This window comes from Poromitra crassiceps, assembly GCF_964638095.1.
Source record: "Poromitra crassiceps genome assembly, chromosome: 13".
In the NCBI taxonomy this organism is placed as follows: domain Eukaryota; kingdom Metazoa; phylum Chordata; class Actinopteri; order Beryciformes; family Melamphaidae; genus Poromitra; species Poromitra crassiceps.
The window spans coordinates 11,541,743-11,559,647 of NC_139644.1; the positions used below are offsets into that span (position 1 = coordinate 11,541,743).

The following is a 17,905-nucleotide window of genomic DNA, read 5'->3' on the forward strand; positions in this document are numbered from 1 at the left end:
GGGGAGGTGGCGTCCGCCCTTTAATCCGGTGGAGTGGGTGGAGTTGATTAAAACAGAGGTCCAGTCTGTCCAGAGGATCCATAGCAAAGTGATGAATAGATTGATTGACTCGAAGATTTAGCCAGATTAAATAAATTCCACGATTTCGGGGGTTGGCGTAGTGCATCGAGCGCACCTTCTCTCTTTTAGCAAAGGGGAAGAAGGGCTAGCTCGCCTGCATTCTGACGTCTTTGCGTGGTCCCGCAACGCAGGGCGCGTGGGGAAGTGACTGTGTTGTGAAAAGCCAAAAGTGCAATGGGGGAAGTTTGTACAGAGAAGAACACCAAAACATGGCTTTTTGTTGCTTGGCAAGTCTGCAATCTGTTCATGTCTCTGTTCTTCGCTCTTGCAACGTATGTGCAGGTGAGTATTTTCTCCTTAGTTTTTATTTTTGGCTTCCTTATCTTTACATTTTAATCATTAACCAAAGTTTGTACTTTGTTTTAGATCAATGATCCCGATGCAGGGTTATGGATGGTAACTTCACAGTTGCATTTAAATTGTATTATTATTGTAGTGTTATTAATATTATTATTGATTATCATTTTGTTGCTCATATCAATTTTTGTTCCAGGTTGGTTATGGTGTTCCTGCAACTCTCTGTTTACTTATTGGCCTGAAACCTCACTTGACAGGTAGAGAGATCCATTCTTACAAGTTTAGACGTATCAATATTAGCAAAAAAAAAGGCTTATTAAAAATGGCATGATCCCAATACATTCCCCAGAGTTCCTGTGTCTTTTGGGCTTTTCCTGACAAGCTGGCTGAGTTTAAATTTCCAGTGCTAATAGCGCCATCATGTGGCTGAAATATGTCTGTACAGCTCAGTAAAGCAGCAGATTGGAAATTCAAACAGAATTGGAGCACAGTTTGATCCAGTATAGACTAGACTAGACACGTGTCACTGCTTGATCGGGTCTGGTTTGATCTCTCTCTGGTTCCATAGAGTCTTTGCCCTGGAGGAGGCTGGCTGATCTCCATGTCATGATTTCCAGTGCTGTCATCTGCATGCTGGGATGGACACTTTATAAAGGCCGGATTACAGATATCTTCCAACAGGAGGAGGGCAGGTAGAGTTAATTTGACTGTTGAATGGGTTATAGAGCATGTAACCCTGCAGTGCAGCAAAAATCCCTTTAATTGGGCCTTCATCAGGTGTTTGAGAGCCAGACAGTAGTGTTGTGGACTCAGCATTGTTTCTGCCTTGGATAACCACTTAACCTCTTGAACTAAAACTACTTACATTTCCCCTTAAGCAGCATCAAAGTTAGAAGGGGGGGTCCATACTGTATGAGACCAGCAGGATTGGAGATTGATCAGAAGATCATTTGATTAGAGATCAGATAAGACCAACTTTATTGTCATCCCACCTCTATAAAGGACAATATATAGAGGGACTATATAGTCCATGGGCCAGAGCTCAAAATTTCACTTGTCGGTACCACTCAAGGTGGCAAAACTTGCTTATGGTTTTTGATAAGATACATGTCTGTAGATGATATTTTGGTATGATAGCCATTCCTGAGTGGTACACAGTTACCAGCTCGTGACGTGAACCACCCCTAAAGTAAATTGCATTTTAGACGCTGGTGCATATCCTGGTTTAGGTGCATGGTCAGGACATTTTTCAAACTTTTGCACTATTGTCTTTCGTCCCTTTTTAAAGGGGACCTTCTTAGCTTTCATTTAAGGCCAGTTGTGAATTTATCTGACAAATATAGAGGTCACATGAGCTCTTCAAACCATCAATGACACACATTTTTCCAAAATTTTCACCTAAATTGGATAATTTCTTTTAGCCCTGTGGCATCAAGGAACAGACACGAAACACAAAAACTGGAATGCTCACAGCATTCGGAGGGGCGTGATTGGGATGGCTTCCCTGATCTGAACCTGAGTGTTCTGTTATTGGACTTCTGTGCTTTAGACATTGATTGACCATAACAAACACCATGGTCAAGCATAAGGATGCTCATAGGTCTATGGTACCAGAGTATCTTATTGATTGATTGATTGATTGATTGATTTTATGGATATAGAATAACAAAATCCAAGGGATAGACATGTAAAAGTGTGAAAACTTATTTCCAACATGGTCCCTGGTCTTATAAAAACAGGTTATACGGTAACACATATATAACCAAATGGAACAATCAACAATAATACACAAGTTCAATAACCATGACAACGGAAGGCTCACACATTACTCTAGTTTACTCAGCAAGAATTCTTTCAGGTTTTTAAAACCATTTAGATAATTTGCAGCTTTAATTCCGTTAGGGATGTTGTTCCACTCCTCTCCAACGGTATAGAGGAATGTACTTCTCCCAACATCTTATGCCCAGGCGGATTATGACATGATGGGCCCCTGGGCATGGTCACATAAAGAGCCCCCCCTCACAGCGCACATACCGGTATGCAGAATTAAGGCCAGAATAAGTAAGACACATTCACCTGACTCTCAACAGGATTGACAGCACAGCCACCTGAACACTCAAAAGCCCACACAATAACAGGAAATACATTCACCTGGATCTCAAATACAGGCTCCAAAATGAACTTGTTTGTTATATTTGTTATATGTGCATATTTTACCAGCATTTGGCTGGTGGCTGGTGCTAATTTTGGACGCTGTCTTAATAGCACAGGATTTACAGCACAGGTTCACTCAATTAGAGCCAAAAGCACAATATTGTACAACACAGTATTAGTCTGGCGTTCCAGTAAAGTGCTGAGTGAGTGCAGCTATAATGCCAGGTCAGCTTTTGTTTTGCCCTTGCACATTCATTGCAGTAGACTCCATTGTGTATTTGAGTTGAGGTTTGCCAAAGTGAAAGGGGTTGGATACTTCAAACAGCACATATTGTTACACTTTAAGGATTTTGGACCCAAGAGCAGACGCAGAGACAGCTTCCAAGTTTAACAGAGTTTATTGAAAAATGGATTGGCTGGAGTGAGCAGCAGGCAGGCAGGCAGTGGCAGAGAGTGACAGCAGGTGAAGACGGAGACGAACCCAGGACTCTGCTCACAGCTGACAGCAGGGAGAGGAACCATACGACCTGAGCACAGGAGGAGAGGCAGGCATCAAAAACAGTCCACAGGAAAAACACAAGGAAAAACTCGAGAGAGATATTCAAAAGAGAAATTAGCTCAGAGCAGGGAATAGCTATAGTAGTAGTAGTAGTAGTAGCGTAGGTGACTGAACAATCTGACGACGAGTGGTGGAAGAGCCGGGGTATTTAAGCAGGTGTCTGATGATTAGTAGATTGGGTAACGCTTTAGAATACAGCCCGCAAATAAGCATGTAACTAGAGGGTAACAAGATCTGTACTTATAGTATAACTACGGGGTACCAGCCGTGCTGCAGAGCCCAGGTGCCAGGTGCAGAAACTCCACCCACTGTACAGAAACACTCAGGGGAGGGGGAACACAGAGGGAGAGAGACAAACAAGACACACACCCTGCTGCCTCCTGACACATATTACATTTTTCATTTTCTAAAAAATATTTACTACTGGACTGGCTATATTAGTCGTGTAGCTGCTGCTGCTGGTGGTGGTGGTGGTGGGGACGGGGGGGGGGCGGAACCCCCCTAACATTAGAAAATAACATTTGAATCTATAGGTTAAGTATTTCATGGGAATATTAACACAATTACACTAATCTATTATTGACCTAATATTAATTAGGATATGAATAGATTATTAAGAATGATGTGATCATGCTTATGTCAGAATGCATTTTCAGTTAACTTCTGAGCTGTTCTTGTTCTTGTTGAGTGCAAAGTGGGGGTTTTCTAGGTGTGAAAAGGGCGGAGGTGTTTAGGCCCTTTTCTCAGCAGATAGGCAGGTTTCCTCTTGAAGCAAACAGCAGTTGTTGTTTGTGGTGTGAACACGTGGCTCTCTAGGCTCGTTTCTGAGAAATGACAGGGAGGAGGAGGGCTTCTGAGAAAACGTGTCCTTGTCTGTGTGTGTGTGTGTGTGTGTGTGTGTGTGTGCCGTTTTACGTGCGATCAGGCTCAAACTTTCAGGGGGTGTAAAGAGCACAGGGCGACCTGACGGAGCCGGATTTTTTTAATTGGGTGATTGCCCTGATTACTTAATGATGTGATGTCATCAGTGATGTCATCTTTCTGTCTACAGTGACGATGTCATCAGTGATGATGTGAAATGTTTTGTAATGCAGGTCAGCACTTTTCAGGCACTCTTAAGAAATTTGATGTATAAATGTATTTGTCGTCTGAATGTTTCTCGAAACTCCATTGTCATGCTGCTGACCAATCCTGGTATCAGTGCTGTGAGATACCAATCACAGATGTGGAATTTCTGGTATAAGTGCCTTTTATAGTTATACTGAGTTTTTGTGTGTGTTCTTTTAAATGTTATGTCTGGTTTTTCTATGGACCTTGTGTCTGATAATAACAGTTGATTGATTGATTGATTGATTGATTGATTGATGTCATCAGTGATGTCATCCTTCCTGGCTGAGGCTACTCTGTGAGCGAGGCCATTGACAATGTGGACTCTGTCTATCTGTTTCAAGAATTGTGTCCGTCCACAGCTATGGCGTTTTATGTGCGATTGGGCGGAAACTTTCCGGGAGTGTAAAGAGCACCCGTGTGGGTGACCTGACAGAGCCGGATTATTTTAATTAGGGCAGATGAATTGCCCTAAGGCTTATTGCCCTAAGGCTGAGGCTATAGTTCAGTAATGATGTCATCGGTGATGATGTCATCACTGATGTCATACATAGGCATTGTGACATCACTGAGGGAGAGGGAGAGAGAGGAGGGGAGATAGACTGAGGATAAGGGAGAGAGAGACGGGGGAGAGACAGGGAGAGAGAGAGGTACTGAGGGAGAGATAGAGGGAGACATTGCGTGCGGCAATAGGGCAGGCGAGGCCACACAGCAGCCGAGCTGCTGGCGAGGCCGTGCAGCGGGTGTATGCGAGGGGGCCAGTTCGGCGAGCTGCAGGGCAGGCGATAGCGAGCCCACCCAGCGGGCGAGCCTAGACCTAGTATTATACATTTCCAGAATCCTTAGTCCTGTGAGCATTCCAGTTTCTGTGTTTTGTGTTTCTGATGTTCCTTGATGCCACAGGGCTAAAAGAAAGTATAGAATTTAGTCAAAAATTATGGAAAAATGTGTGTCATTGATGGTTTGAAGAGCTCAAGTGACCTCTATATTTGTCAGAAAAAAAATTAAAGGTTCCCTTTAAAATAGGTCCAAACACAATATTATAAGACACTGAAAAATGCCCTGACCATGTGCCTCACCCAGGATATGCAGCGTCTAAAATGCAATTTATTTTAGGGGTGGTTCACTTCACAAGCTGGTAACTGTGTCACAGCTACCACTAAGGAATGGCTATCATACTAAAATATCATCTACAGACATGTGTCTTATCAAAAATTATAAGCAAGTTTTGCCACCTTGAGTGGTACCGGAATCTGGTCTGGCCCATGGACTAAAATAGGGTTCCTCGTGGACCCCGATGAAAAAAATATAAGACAATGGGGGACAATTGTCTTAATTGTATTGCACCTAAATGGCATGGAAAATGTGGGTGTAGATTTTGAAAAAGTACTTCCAGCCTTTCTCTTGAGCTCTCTGGTCCTTTCCTAGCAGTTCTCATGATCACCAGAAGAATATTTCACTACATCTGTTGTCACGGCAGTATGGCCGTGACCTTTGCACTCATTCGTTGCTACTAGTGTAACCAAAAAGACCAGAGCTTATTCTACTGTTGCATGACTGTAAGTTGCTCTGAATAATAGTGTCGGTTGTAGTTAGCTGCAGCAAATGCTACAGCTATTTTTACGGTAAAATTCCACAAACCAAAATTTAAAAAAATGTTTAAATATAATGAGCAAATGTGTTTGTAAGCAGAAGAGGTTAAGACAGAAATCCTAAAATGTGTTTGTCATGTTGTTTTTTCCTAGAGAGTTTTCTGGTCTCATGTTAACGGTTGTTTGGCTTCTGCTGTGTCGTCACTCTGGAAGGTAAAGTCAAAGGAACAGTTCACCCAAAAATGAAAATTCAATTGCCATTTGAAAGACAGGTGAAGTTGTAATGGTAAAATAATGACTAAGACATAGATCATTATGGAACAGAGGCGATAATGATCAACAACCAATTAATAAGCAATCAATCAATAATTTTGCTCTCACAAAGTTTGTCCATTTAACTCACAGGGAGGTTTGCGAGCACAACTCCATAGCAGCCTTCTCCAAAACAACTGAAGTCAATGAAGACCTTAAAAGACCTATTATTTACATCATGATTTAGTGCAACTCTTAATTACAGCTGATTAGCAAATCATGGTGTATAGGTCTTTCTATTGTGATTGTCTTTTTCCCCTTTCTTTTCTTTTCTTGTTTACTCTAAAGAACTGGTCCCCATTGACTTCAGTTATTTTGGAGAAGACTGCTATGAAGTTGTGCTGGCAACCTCTCTGTGTGTTATATGGACAAATTCCACATGTGTTTTATTTGTTTATTTATTTTTAAGATGTGACCAAAACACATGTTCTACACCAGAACTATTCTAACTAAATGATTTCATACTCAGTCTTGACCATTTATGATAGGCCTACATTATTGTACGGTGGCTGAGAGAGACCCAAACGTTACACATTCAAAAATGTGTTGCACATTTGAGAAATCACATACACCATTGGTGCAGCACCAATCTGTTTTTGAATTTGCAGTATGTTGGGCTCTCTTGGCCACCGTATTATTGGACAATTCAACAAATAAATATGGAGGGTTTCTGTGTTCTTCTAATGCTTCACTCTGCTGTTTTCTGACAGGAGTCCTGTCGGGATGCTCAGAGTTTCAACAGCTGGTGCCATCACCGTCTTCCCCTTTGTCGCCTGGCTTTACTACTACATCAACAAGGAGCTGAGATCTAACTGGCCTTCACATTGTAAAACTGCCATTTAGATATCAGTTCCTTAATGGCTGTTTTGTGAGTTAGTTGAGTAAATTAAGGGAGCAACTTTATAGCACTTTATAAACCATTTTGAGAAATGGCTCAGTAAACATTCCTCTTGTTATGGCATTTGATTGATGGGCAAAATAACTCTTGTCAGTCAACCTTGTGCAGTATTATCAGATGGGAATAAACACTAAGATCGCTGCTTTAGGCCTTCATGTCTTTCAAACTGTGCCAGTATTATCAAGTATAGTCCTTCTTTAAAGGAGGAAGGAAGGAGCAAAGGACTTAGTGGAGAAGAGTAGGAGGGAGAGAAGGACAGGAGAAGTTGGTTTTAGGATGCTCCTTATGTTTCAGTGAATATTGTAGAAACTGCAGAAAGCATTCAGCCTGAAACACTTGTTCTCCTGTTGCTGCTTTTGGCAATAAATGCATTAAGATTCATTTTTGAGAGCGTCCTCTGATTTATTCATTGAATGTGTTACAGATGCAGCCACCATCGGAGGCTGGCCAGCTACTTATGGTGTAGCGTTAACAAAGTTCAGGTCTTTGGTATGGCTGCTGGCTGGCTGGGAGCGGCCGTTCAAGGTGTCTGCTACTCTAGCTATATTTGGGTTAGCCACTAGTAGAGGGACTATTGATCTAGAGTCTAGGATATGTAAAATTCGCTATTGTTGATATTTGGAAAAACACATTTTACAGCCTCCTGACTGTGTGACAGTCAGAACAGTCAAAAGAGCCCATTTCAAAATATCGTAAAACGTCGAAATTTTAATAGGCAAACTCACTGCAGTCATGTAGCCTACATCTGATACTTCGTGCCTGCACTTAATTTTTATATCTGTCTTGTAGTGTTGTTTTGGTTGCCAGTGTGCCGTGAGCAGGAATTTCTGACTTCCAGTCAGGATTTTTCAGAATAAAAGCTGTCATTAAAAATCGATAAAATACACAAATTGAAGTGATGTCACACAAATTGAATAAATACCCATGCAAACTACACTCTAAATCAAATATATGTAAAATGCACTCTTGTTTGTCTCGTCTTTTTATTTAAAAAAACACATTTTACAGCCTAGGCCCTACGGCCACACAGTCTGACCAGTAAAATGAGCCCATTTTTGAAATATTGTTCAAAAATTCAAATGCGTTGATGCGTTGGGGAACTGTCAGTGCAGTCATGTACACCAGTAGTCCCTCTATCATGCCTAACTACTAGTGGCTAACCCAGGTGTAAAATTCACTCTTGTTGATATTTGGGGAAAAAAACACATTTTACAGCCTACGGCCACAGTCTGACCAGTAGGCTGTAAAATGTGTTTTTTTCAAAGAGTGAATTTGACACCTATTTGGGTTAGCCACTAGTTAGGCATGATATAAAGACTACTGATGTACATGACTTCAGTGAATTTTCCCCAAGGCATCAACATTTGAATTTTTGAACAATATTTCAAAATAGTGTCATTTTACTGGTCGGACTCTGTGTGTAGGCTGTAAAATGTGTTTTTTCAAATATCGACAAGAGTGAATTTTACACCTATTTGGGTTAGCCACTAGTTAGGCATGATAGAGGGACTACTGGTGTACATGACTGCACTGAGAGTTCCCCAACGCATCAACATTTTAATTTTTAAACAATATTTCAAAATGGGCTTATTTTACGGTTCTGTTGTAATGTGTGTCTGCCTGATTGATATGGGCAGACATTTCACAATCCCATGAGCAGAAGTGCCTACTTTTCACATAACCACATCATCCATTGTGCATATTAATGGGGCACCCATAGGTAAGGTGACCAGATTTCCCAAATGAAAATCGGGGACATTTTGTGGTCTGCTAGGGGGGCCCAGGGGGGGCTGTGCCCCCCCGGCTTTTAGAAAATTGTGTACATTTTACAGTAAAATGCATAAATCTGGTGCACTTTGAGAGCAAAAGTAAGAGGCTAGATCTATGAAGAACTTTGTGATTTTGAAACAATTGAAAAAGAAGCAGTTTACAATTGGTTACTAGTTATCTGGCACATTTGACCACAAATTAGATGGCCTAGGTAATTCATGGGAAATAGGCTACTGGTGTATTGTGTAGAGTGGCAGGAACATAGAGAGGGACAACTTCTCTCTTTGACCTCACCAACTGGTGGATAATTTATTTCCACAAAACAAAAACATTACAGTAGTGATTTATTACCTCAGTAAACACTTTCCTTGAGTTTAGGGTGTCGCTCACCAGTTTCAAGTATTCAATGGCCACATGACCATATTAACTGCTAATTTAATATTAAATGCTGACAAAATAATTAAAAAAATCATGTTAATACTAAAAGGCAATTTTAATGATTAAAATTGTAATCTAGAGATAAATATGACCTATTGTGTTAATTTAAACCAGGGGTTATCAAAGTTTTGATGGCTGAAGGCCAATTTAGGGAACAGTAGGCTAATGACTAGATAACAATGATCCATCACCAATCATGTTAAAAATTGTCATTTTTTTCAATGGAGTTTGGTGTACATAAAAACGTTACTGACTTCTCTGCAAAAACGTTTTGAGATAGTTACTGCACTTACTTACCAGATAGTTTTACTGTACTTTTAACTATTCAAAACAACTGGGATGGATAACCCGCTGAATGGGGTCCGGTAAACAAGGACGGTAGCAAAAGCAGCAAGCAGACGCCGCCTCTCGTTCGCCACCTCTGGGGCTTCGGTTGCGGGCGGCTGGGTCCTGGGAAAACCACGGCACGGGCAGAGGGAGAACATCTACTCTGTGATCTACTCTGTCACACACAGGCAGCACTTTGCACAACGTGCACAACGTGCACAACGACAGGCTTTTGTGGTGCCGCAAATGCTCTGTTATCGAAGTTTCTTGCCAGTATTATTATTTGACTTTGTGGCCAAAATCGGGGACATTTTCGGGGACAGCTCCAGCCGGGGACAGAGCACCGAAATCGGGGACTGTCCCCGAAAATCGGGGACGTCTGGTCACCCTACCCATAGGCTACTTGATAATCTCTCCTATTAATGTCTTCCGAGAGGTTGGTTGTGTGTTGCACACAAATATCGTATATACAGAAGATGAACACTCCAACTTACTTCCTTGACAGCTAAATCCACATTTTCTTCTCGCCAATTCTCAATGGCTTCCTTGTTTTGCTTGGGAGTACAAAAAAACTTTAATTGGCGATTTTTTACATTTGTTGTGTGCGCAGCCCACCACACAACAGCTTTTAGCTATGTTAATTCAAGGAAAATGACGCTGTTGAATGGGAGTGAACGGACCGATTTCCCCCGTGATGGGCGTGGCCTATTTCTTGCAGCGTCTCTATGTGCGAATAGAAATCACGCCTCTTTTCCATGCTCTTTTCCCGCTTACCCAGAATCACCTCTTCCTCTTTTTGCTCTGTTCCGTGGTGGAAGAGGTATGTGTTATTTTTGCTCTGTAATATATCGCATTCTATGCTATAATTTCGCATCATTTTTGTGTATATAATTGGTGAAGATTCGAGAGGGCTGGAGAATAAACGAAAAAGTGTCTAGTGTATCGAGTGACAATAGTCAGCAAGTGAAGAAAGTGAAGTCTGGTCTTTTTCTTGTTGGTATGAAAGCAGTAACAAAATGGGCGACGGAATTTTCAGTAATCCACACGACGTAGGAAAGTTTATTAAAAAGAAAGTGAGAATGGTTAACTCTGTCAGTTCGGTAAAGTTGGAAATATATTGACAGATTCGCACTTCCCGGGTTCGGTAAAGTTGGAAATCAAAGCGTTTGTATTGTAATAAATGCACACACCGCCTCTTTCACGTAGTTAGTAGTTGTGTGTAACGTCGGCTCCGCTAGGCCGGAGGCGGGGGGTTAGTGAAGCCGCGGTCTTGCCTGGGGAGAGGCCGATGGTCTCATTGCCCATCTAACGTTAGGTCATAGAGGCAACAGGATTTCCTAACCAGTTTAAAAGTTCCGTGTATGGATTTAATTTGAACGTTATACGTTATAGCCTACTTGGGAGCTAATGCTCAGTATGAGCGAGAAGCGCCCGGCTAGCAGGGTGAACTTGGGCTATGGTATATGGGCGGAGGGCAGATGTGCGGTCGCTATGACGACCAGCTGGGGCTGTAATGTAAATATGTCACGAGTCACATGATTTTAGATATGTCAAAGTAATATTTCCAGTGTATCTTGCCCATTCTATGGCCAGGCGAGTTGTAATATATTGTCATGTCATGGTGTTTTGGTGTCATTAATATACGAGATTGATTGTTATTTTTCTATAATTTTCTGGGGTAGTGATATTTTATATCGAAGTCAACTGGGAAAGGCTTGTGTTTTCGCCCTAAAAGAGGGCGAGGCCTAATTGCCGATCTGATGTATATGAGGGATCAGCCAGCAGCATTTTGGTAAACAAACCGTGTCACTGGGTGGCAACGGCAATGGAACCCTATGGAGCCCAAAGGCCTGTACTACGAATGTTGTATTAGAAGATCCAGGATCTGTCCCTTGATCTGGTTTGTCTAAACCAGATCAGCTCGATTGTAGTTAACTTGTACTACGAACGTCGATTGGCACTCGTTAACTCGAACCAGGTTTTTCTAATCAAGCTGACAGCGCATGCACATGAAAATGCCCGTGCACTGGAGCTCGTGCCCGCAAAAGAGGCGTGGTTTTTAACAACTGCCAATCACAATGCAATATGGACTGCTCCAACTCCTACAGCGCCAGACACGCCTATTTCCTCATTCTATGAAACCGCAAATAAAAATCTGCGTTGGATATTATTACTGTTCCCGAATGACTGTCTAAAGTGACCACTTTTATCCACACAAGTAATTTATTTGAAGAGCGGTTTCGTAGGCTATCTACAGCTCTCTATCTACAGTCTTTTGTGGAAGCAATGTGTAATCTATCTCAGTCCAAAATCCGTATAGACCATTTAGGCTCAATGACTGATTGAATAATTCCTATAGGCTAATCAATAAAAAAAGAATGATAATACAATAAAAAAATGCTTCTGAACTGAATCGACACGGTACGTGCGGGCATAGATTTCATTGATAAAAAATAGCCTATTTTGTGGTCATATGGCTATTGTAATGTCAGCAGAGTCGCATATCTCCATATTTCATATAATGATGCTGGAAATATGAAGTTCAATCACATCATACAGGCCAAAAGCAACACAGTTGCAGCTGCAAGATGCAGGAGTAGCCTAGATATGAATCATCTTAATATGGGATCGCCTGTGTGCAGGTGATCCCATATTAAATTGCTTAGATGTAGTAGGCTGTATGACCATTTCAATTCCAACCCAACGTCAGTCTCAGCTCCGTTGCGCACACGGCACCGTGGGCTTTGGAGACGTTTATGTAACCTTTTTATGCCGGTTTAGTGATATTTCTCCACTCACTATTCAGCTGCAATCGATCAGCGGGATCAAACAACGTATCTAGGCTACTTGAGAGCACAAAAATGAATATATAAAAACATATTCCAAAGTGGTAAGTAGGGCTTAATTAAAATAGCCAACAAGTGCAAGGCTTTAGTCCTTGATTAACATTAACATTGATTAACATTACTCATTCAACATTACAATTCGTGCTCCTTCCTAGATGGGAAACTCGTCCAGAAAGGGGTTGGCCATTTTTCCAAACTGCTGATTCGATTGGTTCGTGGGCAGTGTATTTAAGGTTTAATCTTATCCTTGCAACTTAACCTGCTGCGGACCAGGTTAAGTGTGAAGCATAAGTTGCTATGGAAATATATGTCGGTAAGAAGTTAACTTGCTTTGTAGTACGGCCAAACCAGGTTTAAACCTGAAGTTACCTCGCTAAACCACTAATCTTGCTTTGTAGTACAGGCCCCAAGTGGCGGGAGGCTTGTGTGTCTGACTCTAGCCGGCTAACTCTGTTTACATTTTAAAAACTGCAACAGTTCACACAACTTTAACATGACATGCATATATTATACATACAACTCTTGAGCTATTTCTGCTCTCACTCAGAATGTCAAAATATAAGCGATGTATAGTTTTTGAGATTTTAACGTTTGTTTGGCACAACTCATACTATTAACTGCCGTGGGGTTCCGTTCCGCATTACTGGGTGGCAAGTGATGTCACGCTGATTCGTCCTATTGTGCAGGATTGTGGTGTAGACAGACATATTGCAGACTGGAGGATGATTTATTTTCTTTTATATCAGAATATAAACAGCAACTTGAAGATATCCCGGTTGTTGGTCCGATCCTTTAAACACAACGCAGAAGTTCACCGGTTACACTAGTCTGGGTCTGACCACGTGAGACTAGGCCTATAAAGAACTTGAGACCCACTTGCACTCGTTAACAGAAGGCCTAACCACTGTTTGTATTTAGTTTCCATTATTCAGTGGATTTTATTTCATCCACATGACATGATGTAGTCTAAACATCCTTTATGTTAACAAAACGTTCATTGTAGCACTTTTCTGAGAATGAAGAGGAATTAAATCAAATAAAAATTGAATACAATAGGCTACTATATAATAGAATATGCCTATTTCACATTACACCCAAAGTATCCATTTTGTGTCCCTCAGGAGTAAAGATCCTGTTGGCTCCTGTCTTGTATGTGCTCCAGAGTCCAGGCAAGTGTGAAAGCCAGCAGGATATTTTATCTGTGTGGGTAGGTAGGCTTCCTACATTTTAGACACAAAATGGCTGCTTTAAGTGTAATGTGAAATATTCTAATAGAATATAATCGTGGCATTCATCAGACTGGTAGGCTATTTCTTTCACAGATCTAACCATGAACCTTTGAGATTCAGACTTTTTCAGTCATTCAATTTGCCTATTTTCATTTTTACCTTCTATGATAAGCCAGGCCTAGTTATATACCGTAAACTACTATTAGGAGGAGGCCTAGCAGACCCTTCTGAAGACAGATACCAGAACAAAAATATACAGAATATCGGAATGCAAAATAGGCTAATAAAAAAATAACACTGTTGCTGCAATCAATAGTCATATCAACAGCAAATTGCACAAATACAAGCTTTTATGTGGAGGTAAAATGCCACCCTTCTTTTTATTCAAGATACCCCACATAAAATGATGATTTCCACTTCACATGTTGTCCACTTTCTCAGGGGTAGCCTATCTATTAAGACTTGATTACTTAGCCTACATTTGAAAAGATGGAGGTAAAAAATATATATAATTTAAATTTTAAACAGAATGCAATTTTGCAGAATGCATTTACAGTACAGGTAGGCTACTTGAATTTAACATTCTCTGCTCTCTTATAGGAACAGGACTGGGATACAGGCCAACCGAGGGGTCAGTTGTCCTGGGACCAAGAGGGGCCCGGGAGGGCCCACCAATTGTCAAATTGGATTGAATGGAGGAGTGTTGGGGCTGTAATCCAATTAAACAACATATTAGCCTCCGGTTCTTATCACTATAAGTTGTCCTGGTCTCAGATCCAAGGTGGAAACACTGTGCTCCCTGACGTGTTGAAGGTAAAGAGGGAATGAAATGAAGATGTTCATAGACATATCATCCCACTGTAAACTACACCTAAATCAGGAAAGTAACGTCAACGTTTGTCAAGTTTAAACAGCCATAACTAAGTTATTGCAGAAAGACTCAATAACAACAATTAAACAAGAACAGGCCTGCAACAGCGGAGTTTCTCGGCAGAAAAGACGTTATTTTACTGTTCTTCCGAGTGGATTTGGATTTGCCTGGCTCAGACGCTGATTGGCAGAAGGACTGGATACTTGGACCGGTGGTTCAGTGATTAGCATTGTCATCTCGCAGCAAGAGGCAAGAAAGGTTGGAGGTTCAAATCTCCACCCCGGTCCTTTCTGTGTGGAATTTGCATTCCTCTGGGTGTTCTGCTTTCCTCCCACAGTCCAAAGATACCCTGTGTTTTTGTAGTATTGTGATGTATATAATCTATGTGTAGTGTATCATGTATATGATGTGTGTAACCTATAATACCTGAAGTTACCCTATGTATTATGACTAATGATATGTAAACCCCTTTCACATACTTGTGATAAGGGGCTTTAAGTATTACTAGTAGTAATTGTATCTATTCATTCTTGGATTCAAATGCATGCGTCTGGAATTTTAATTATTGTCTTTATATTATTCTCATTCCTCTATTTGTTTATTATTATTATGAGTGTTATCAGTGTCATCAGGCATTGGTGTTTGTGTTCTACCAACCCCCAGTTGATCCTGGTCTCAGATCTGAGCTCAAAGTGTTGTTGCTTCCTGAGAACACTGATCTCAGGGAGGTGTCGAATAGAAGGAGGGAACTACATAGAAACAGTAATGAGACGTACATAGAGGTACCACCAAACTGTGTACTACGCCTAAACCAGAAGTATACACTGTCCGTGTCCCCTATTCCTGAAGATGACTCAATACCAATACATACATGTGAGGCTACATTTAAGATTTACTCCAACAATAACTACTCCCCAACATTCCAGGTGGCTTTTAACAAAAGGGTTAAAGATATCAGGCTTGTTCTGAAAGACAGTAACAATTCCGAGGTTGTATGGGAAGGGCAAGTTTGTCTTTCGTCAGATGCCATAAGTCACCCCCTGGTTCAGAATGGTTCAAGTCTCCCCTCAAATGAGAGGCTGCGCCGCATACGGCGCCAATTCATCGACAGAGTATCAAAACCTGTGCTCGATAGTCTGCTGGACCAGCTTTATGAGAAAGGGGTGATAAGTGATGCTGAGAAGGAGGCAGCAGCCGAGATGCAAACTCCAAGAGCCGATAGGGCTCGTTTTGTCATTGACACAGTAATGAAGAAGGGGGAACTTGCAAGTTCAGAGATGATAGAGATTTTTTGCAAACTAGACCTTTATGGCTCTGTGAACATCTTGGGTTGATTTGAAAGAACAAATTAAGAGTTAATTTGCAAAAACGGGTATCTCTGTTTCATCCTTTATTACTAGTTGACCCATGGGAGTTAGACCCCCCTGCCCCTGGTCTGGAACACAAATTGGCTTTTTAAATTGTTATACAGCCGATTTTTCTTATTTTCCCTATTATTGGCTGTTATACAGCCGGATTTTGTTATTTTCCCTATTATTGGCTGTTATACAGCTGGATTTTGTTATTTTCCCTATTATTGGCTGTTATACAGCCGGATTTTGTTATTTTCCCTATTATTGGCTGTTATACAGCCGGATTTTGTTATTTTCCCTATTATTGGCTGTTATACAGCCGGATTTTGTTATTTTCCCTATTTTATGCGGTTTCTTTCTTTGCTTGTGTCCCCCCCCTCCCCCCAAATAAAAAATAAAGAGAAAAGTGGTGGAGGAAAATGTTGTCCCCCCCACCCCCCAAAAAAAAAATGAATAAAGAGAAAAGTGGTGGAGGAAAATGATGTGTCCTGAGTGTGTTCCAACCTTTCTGCAGAGGAGGAAGTCAGTGTCTTCAGCTCTGCCATTTTATTTTATTATTATTTTTACATTTGATTAAAGACGATATCATACAAAAAAACAAAACACACAAAGACAACATACATAGCTCAGGGGTACATGCAAATAAGACAAAAAAATAGCACTTCTTGAGGTCACATAAGTTGTATAATAGCAGCACAGTCTGAATTGCTTTGGCATTCTTTGAGTATTTGATGGAGTCCATATATTCACTGAGATCATTTTTAAACACGGAAAGAAGAATGGTTTAGAACCATTAAATTTCAACTTGTGGATGTGGAATTTAGCAAGTACAAAGAAAATATTCATGATAAAACATTTCCCCTCATTCTCCATCGTGAAATCAAATAGGCTACAACACCAAAGAAAATATCTCTGCCATCTGATTCTCATTGGTTTCAATGCTGCACAGCATGTTTTTACATTTGATGAGGCAGACTCTGAAAGGTAGGCCTATATGAACTTTATCAAAAGAGTGCTGCACTTCAAACAGGCTGTCAGCAGTTTCCTACAAACACCAGCCGGCAGCCGCTATGCAGAAAGAGGAAAGGATGAGAGAGGCGTAGGAAGCGAACATGAGAAGTATAGAGGGTTCAGGAGACAAGAGGAGAAGAGACGCTCTCATCGCTGGATAGGAGCACAAGGGAGGAAAAGAAAGGACAGGTGAGGAGACAAGAGGAGGAGATCAAAGTTGGTGTCAAGCCTCTCCTTCCTGCTGCTCATCAGACTGGAAACTGACCACTGTTTCAGATGCTTCCTGGTCCCTGTTCTGTTGACTTGTTTCAGACAGAATGACAAGAAACACATGGAGCAAAAACAAATGGATGATCTCAGGAGAAGAAGAGAAAGGGAGCAATCACCCAGAGATAGTCCCTGATCGCTATCCTCACCTGCTGTGTAGAAATGGTGACTGGTCGGCCGCTGTTACTGGGAGGTCGAGTGGGAAGGAGTAGTCTCGCTGTCCAGCCTCCTCTTGCCAGCAAGACTAGGGAAGGAGTGGGTAGCTACCATTGAGGACACCGAGGTCATGACCTTGGTATTTTCCTAGAAAAATAGCCCCGGCCCCCAGATCTATTCATCTGTCATTGATGTTTTAATGTGACAGTTGATCAGAAATGCAACAATTTGCTTCTGTGTGCTATAGAAGGAAGAAAGATAAGTCACAACATTCAGATTTGGCATTGAGGCTAGATTGGGGCTAGACTTTAGGGACAGTTCTAAGTGATGTTTGTGTAGATGGGCCATTGTATTTAATTGAGCAGTATTCTGCCATGTGACCTGTATGCAGAATATAAATTATATTATATGGGGAGACATTTATTTTTTGTATCATTTTAAAGCAACAGCACAGTAAAGAGGATACTAATCTAACATTATGTATGTAGTTCTTTATAGATCTAGCCTCTTAATTTTGCTCTCAAAGTGCACCAGATTGAAGCATTTTACTTTAAGATGGACAACATTTTCTATCCGGGGGGGCACAGCCCCCCCTGGGC

At 41.2% G+C, this 17,905-nt stretch overlaps 1 protein-coding gene across 1 annotated transcript; it reads left to right on the forward strand.

Annotated features, from left to right (window-relative positions):
• The first annotated feature begins 155 nt into the window (after nucleotides 1–155).
• Nucleotides 156–7,300, forward strand: tmem220 (transmembrane protein 220). The gene is made up of 6 exons (XM_083648924.1): nucleotides 156–402; nucleotides 487–516; nucleotides 614–674; nucleotides 986–1,109; nucleotides 5,983–6,042; nucleotides 6,852–7,300. Exons 1-6 carry the CDS (start codon nucleotides 295–297, stop codon nucleotides 6,982–6,984), a joined length of 516 nt encoding a protein of 171 aa, XP_083505050.1. The 5' UTR covers nucleotides 156–294; the 3' UTR covers nucleotides 6,985–7,300.
• The last annotated feature ends 10,605 nt before the right edge of the window (nucleotides 7,301–17,905 follow it).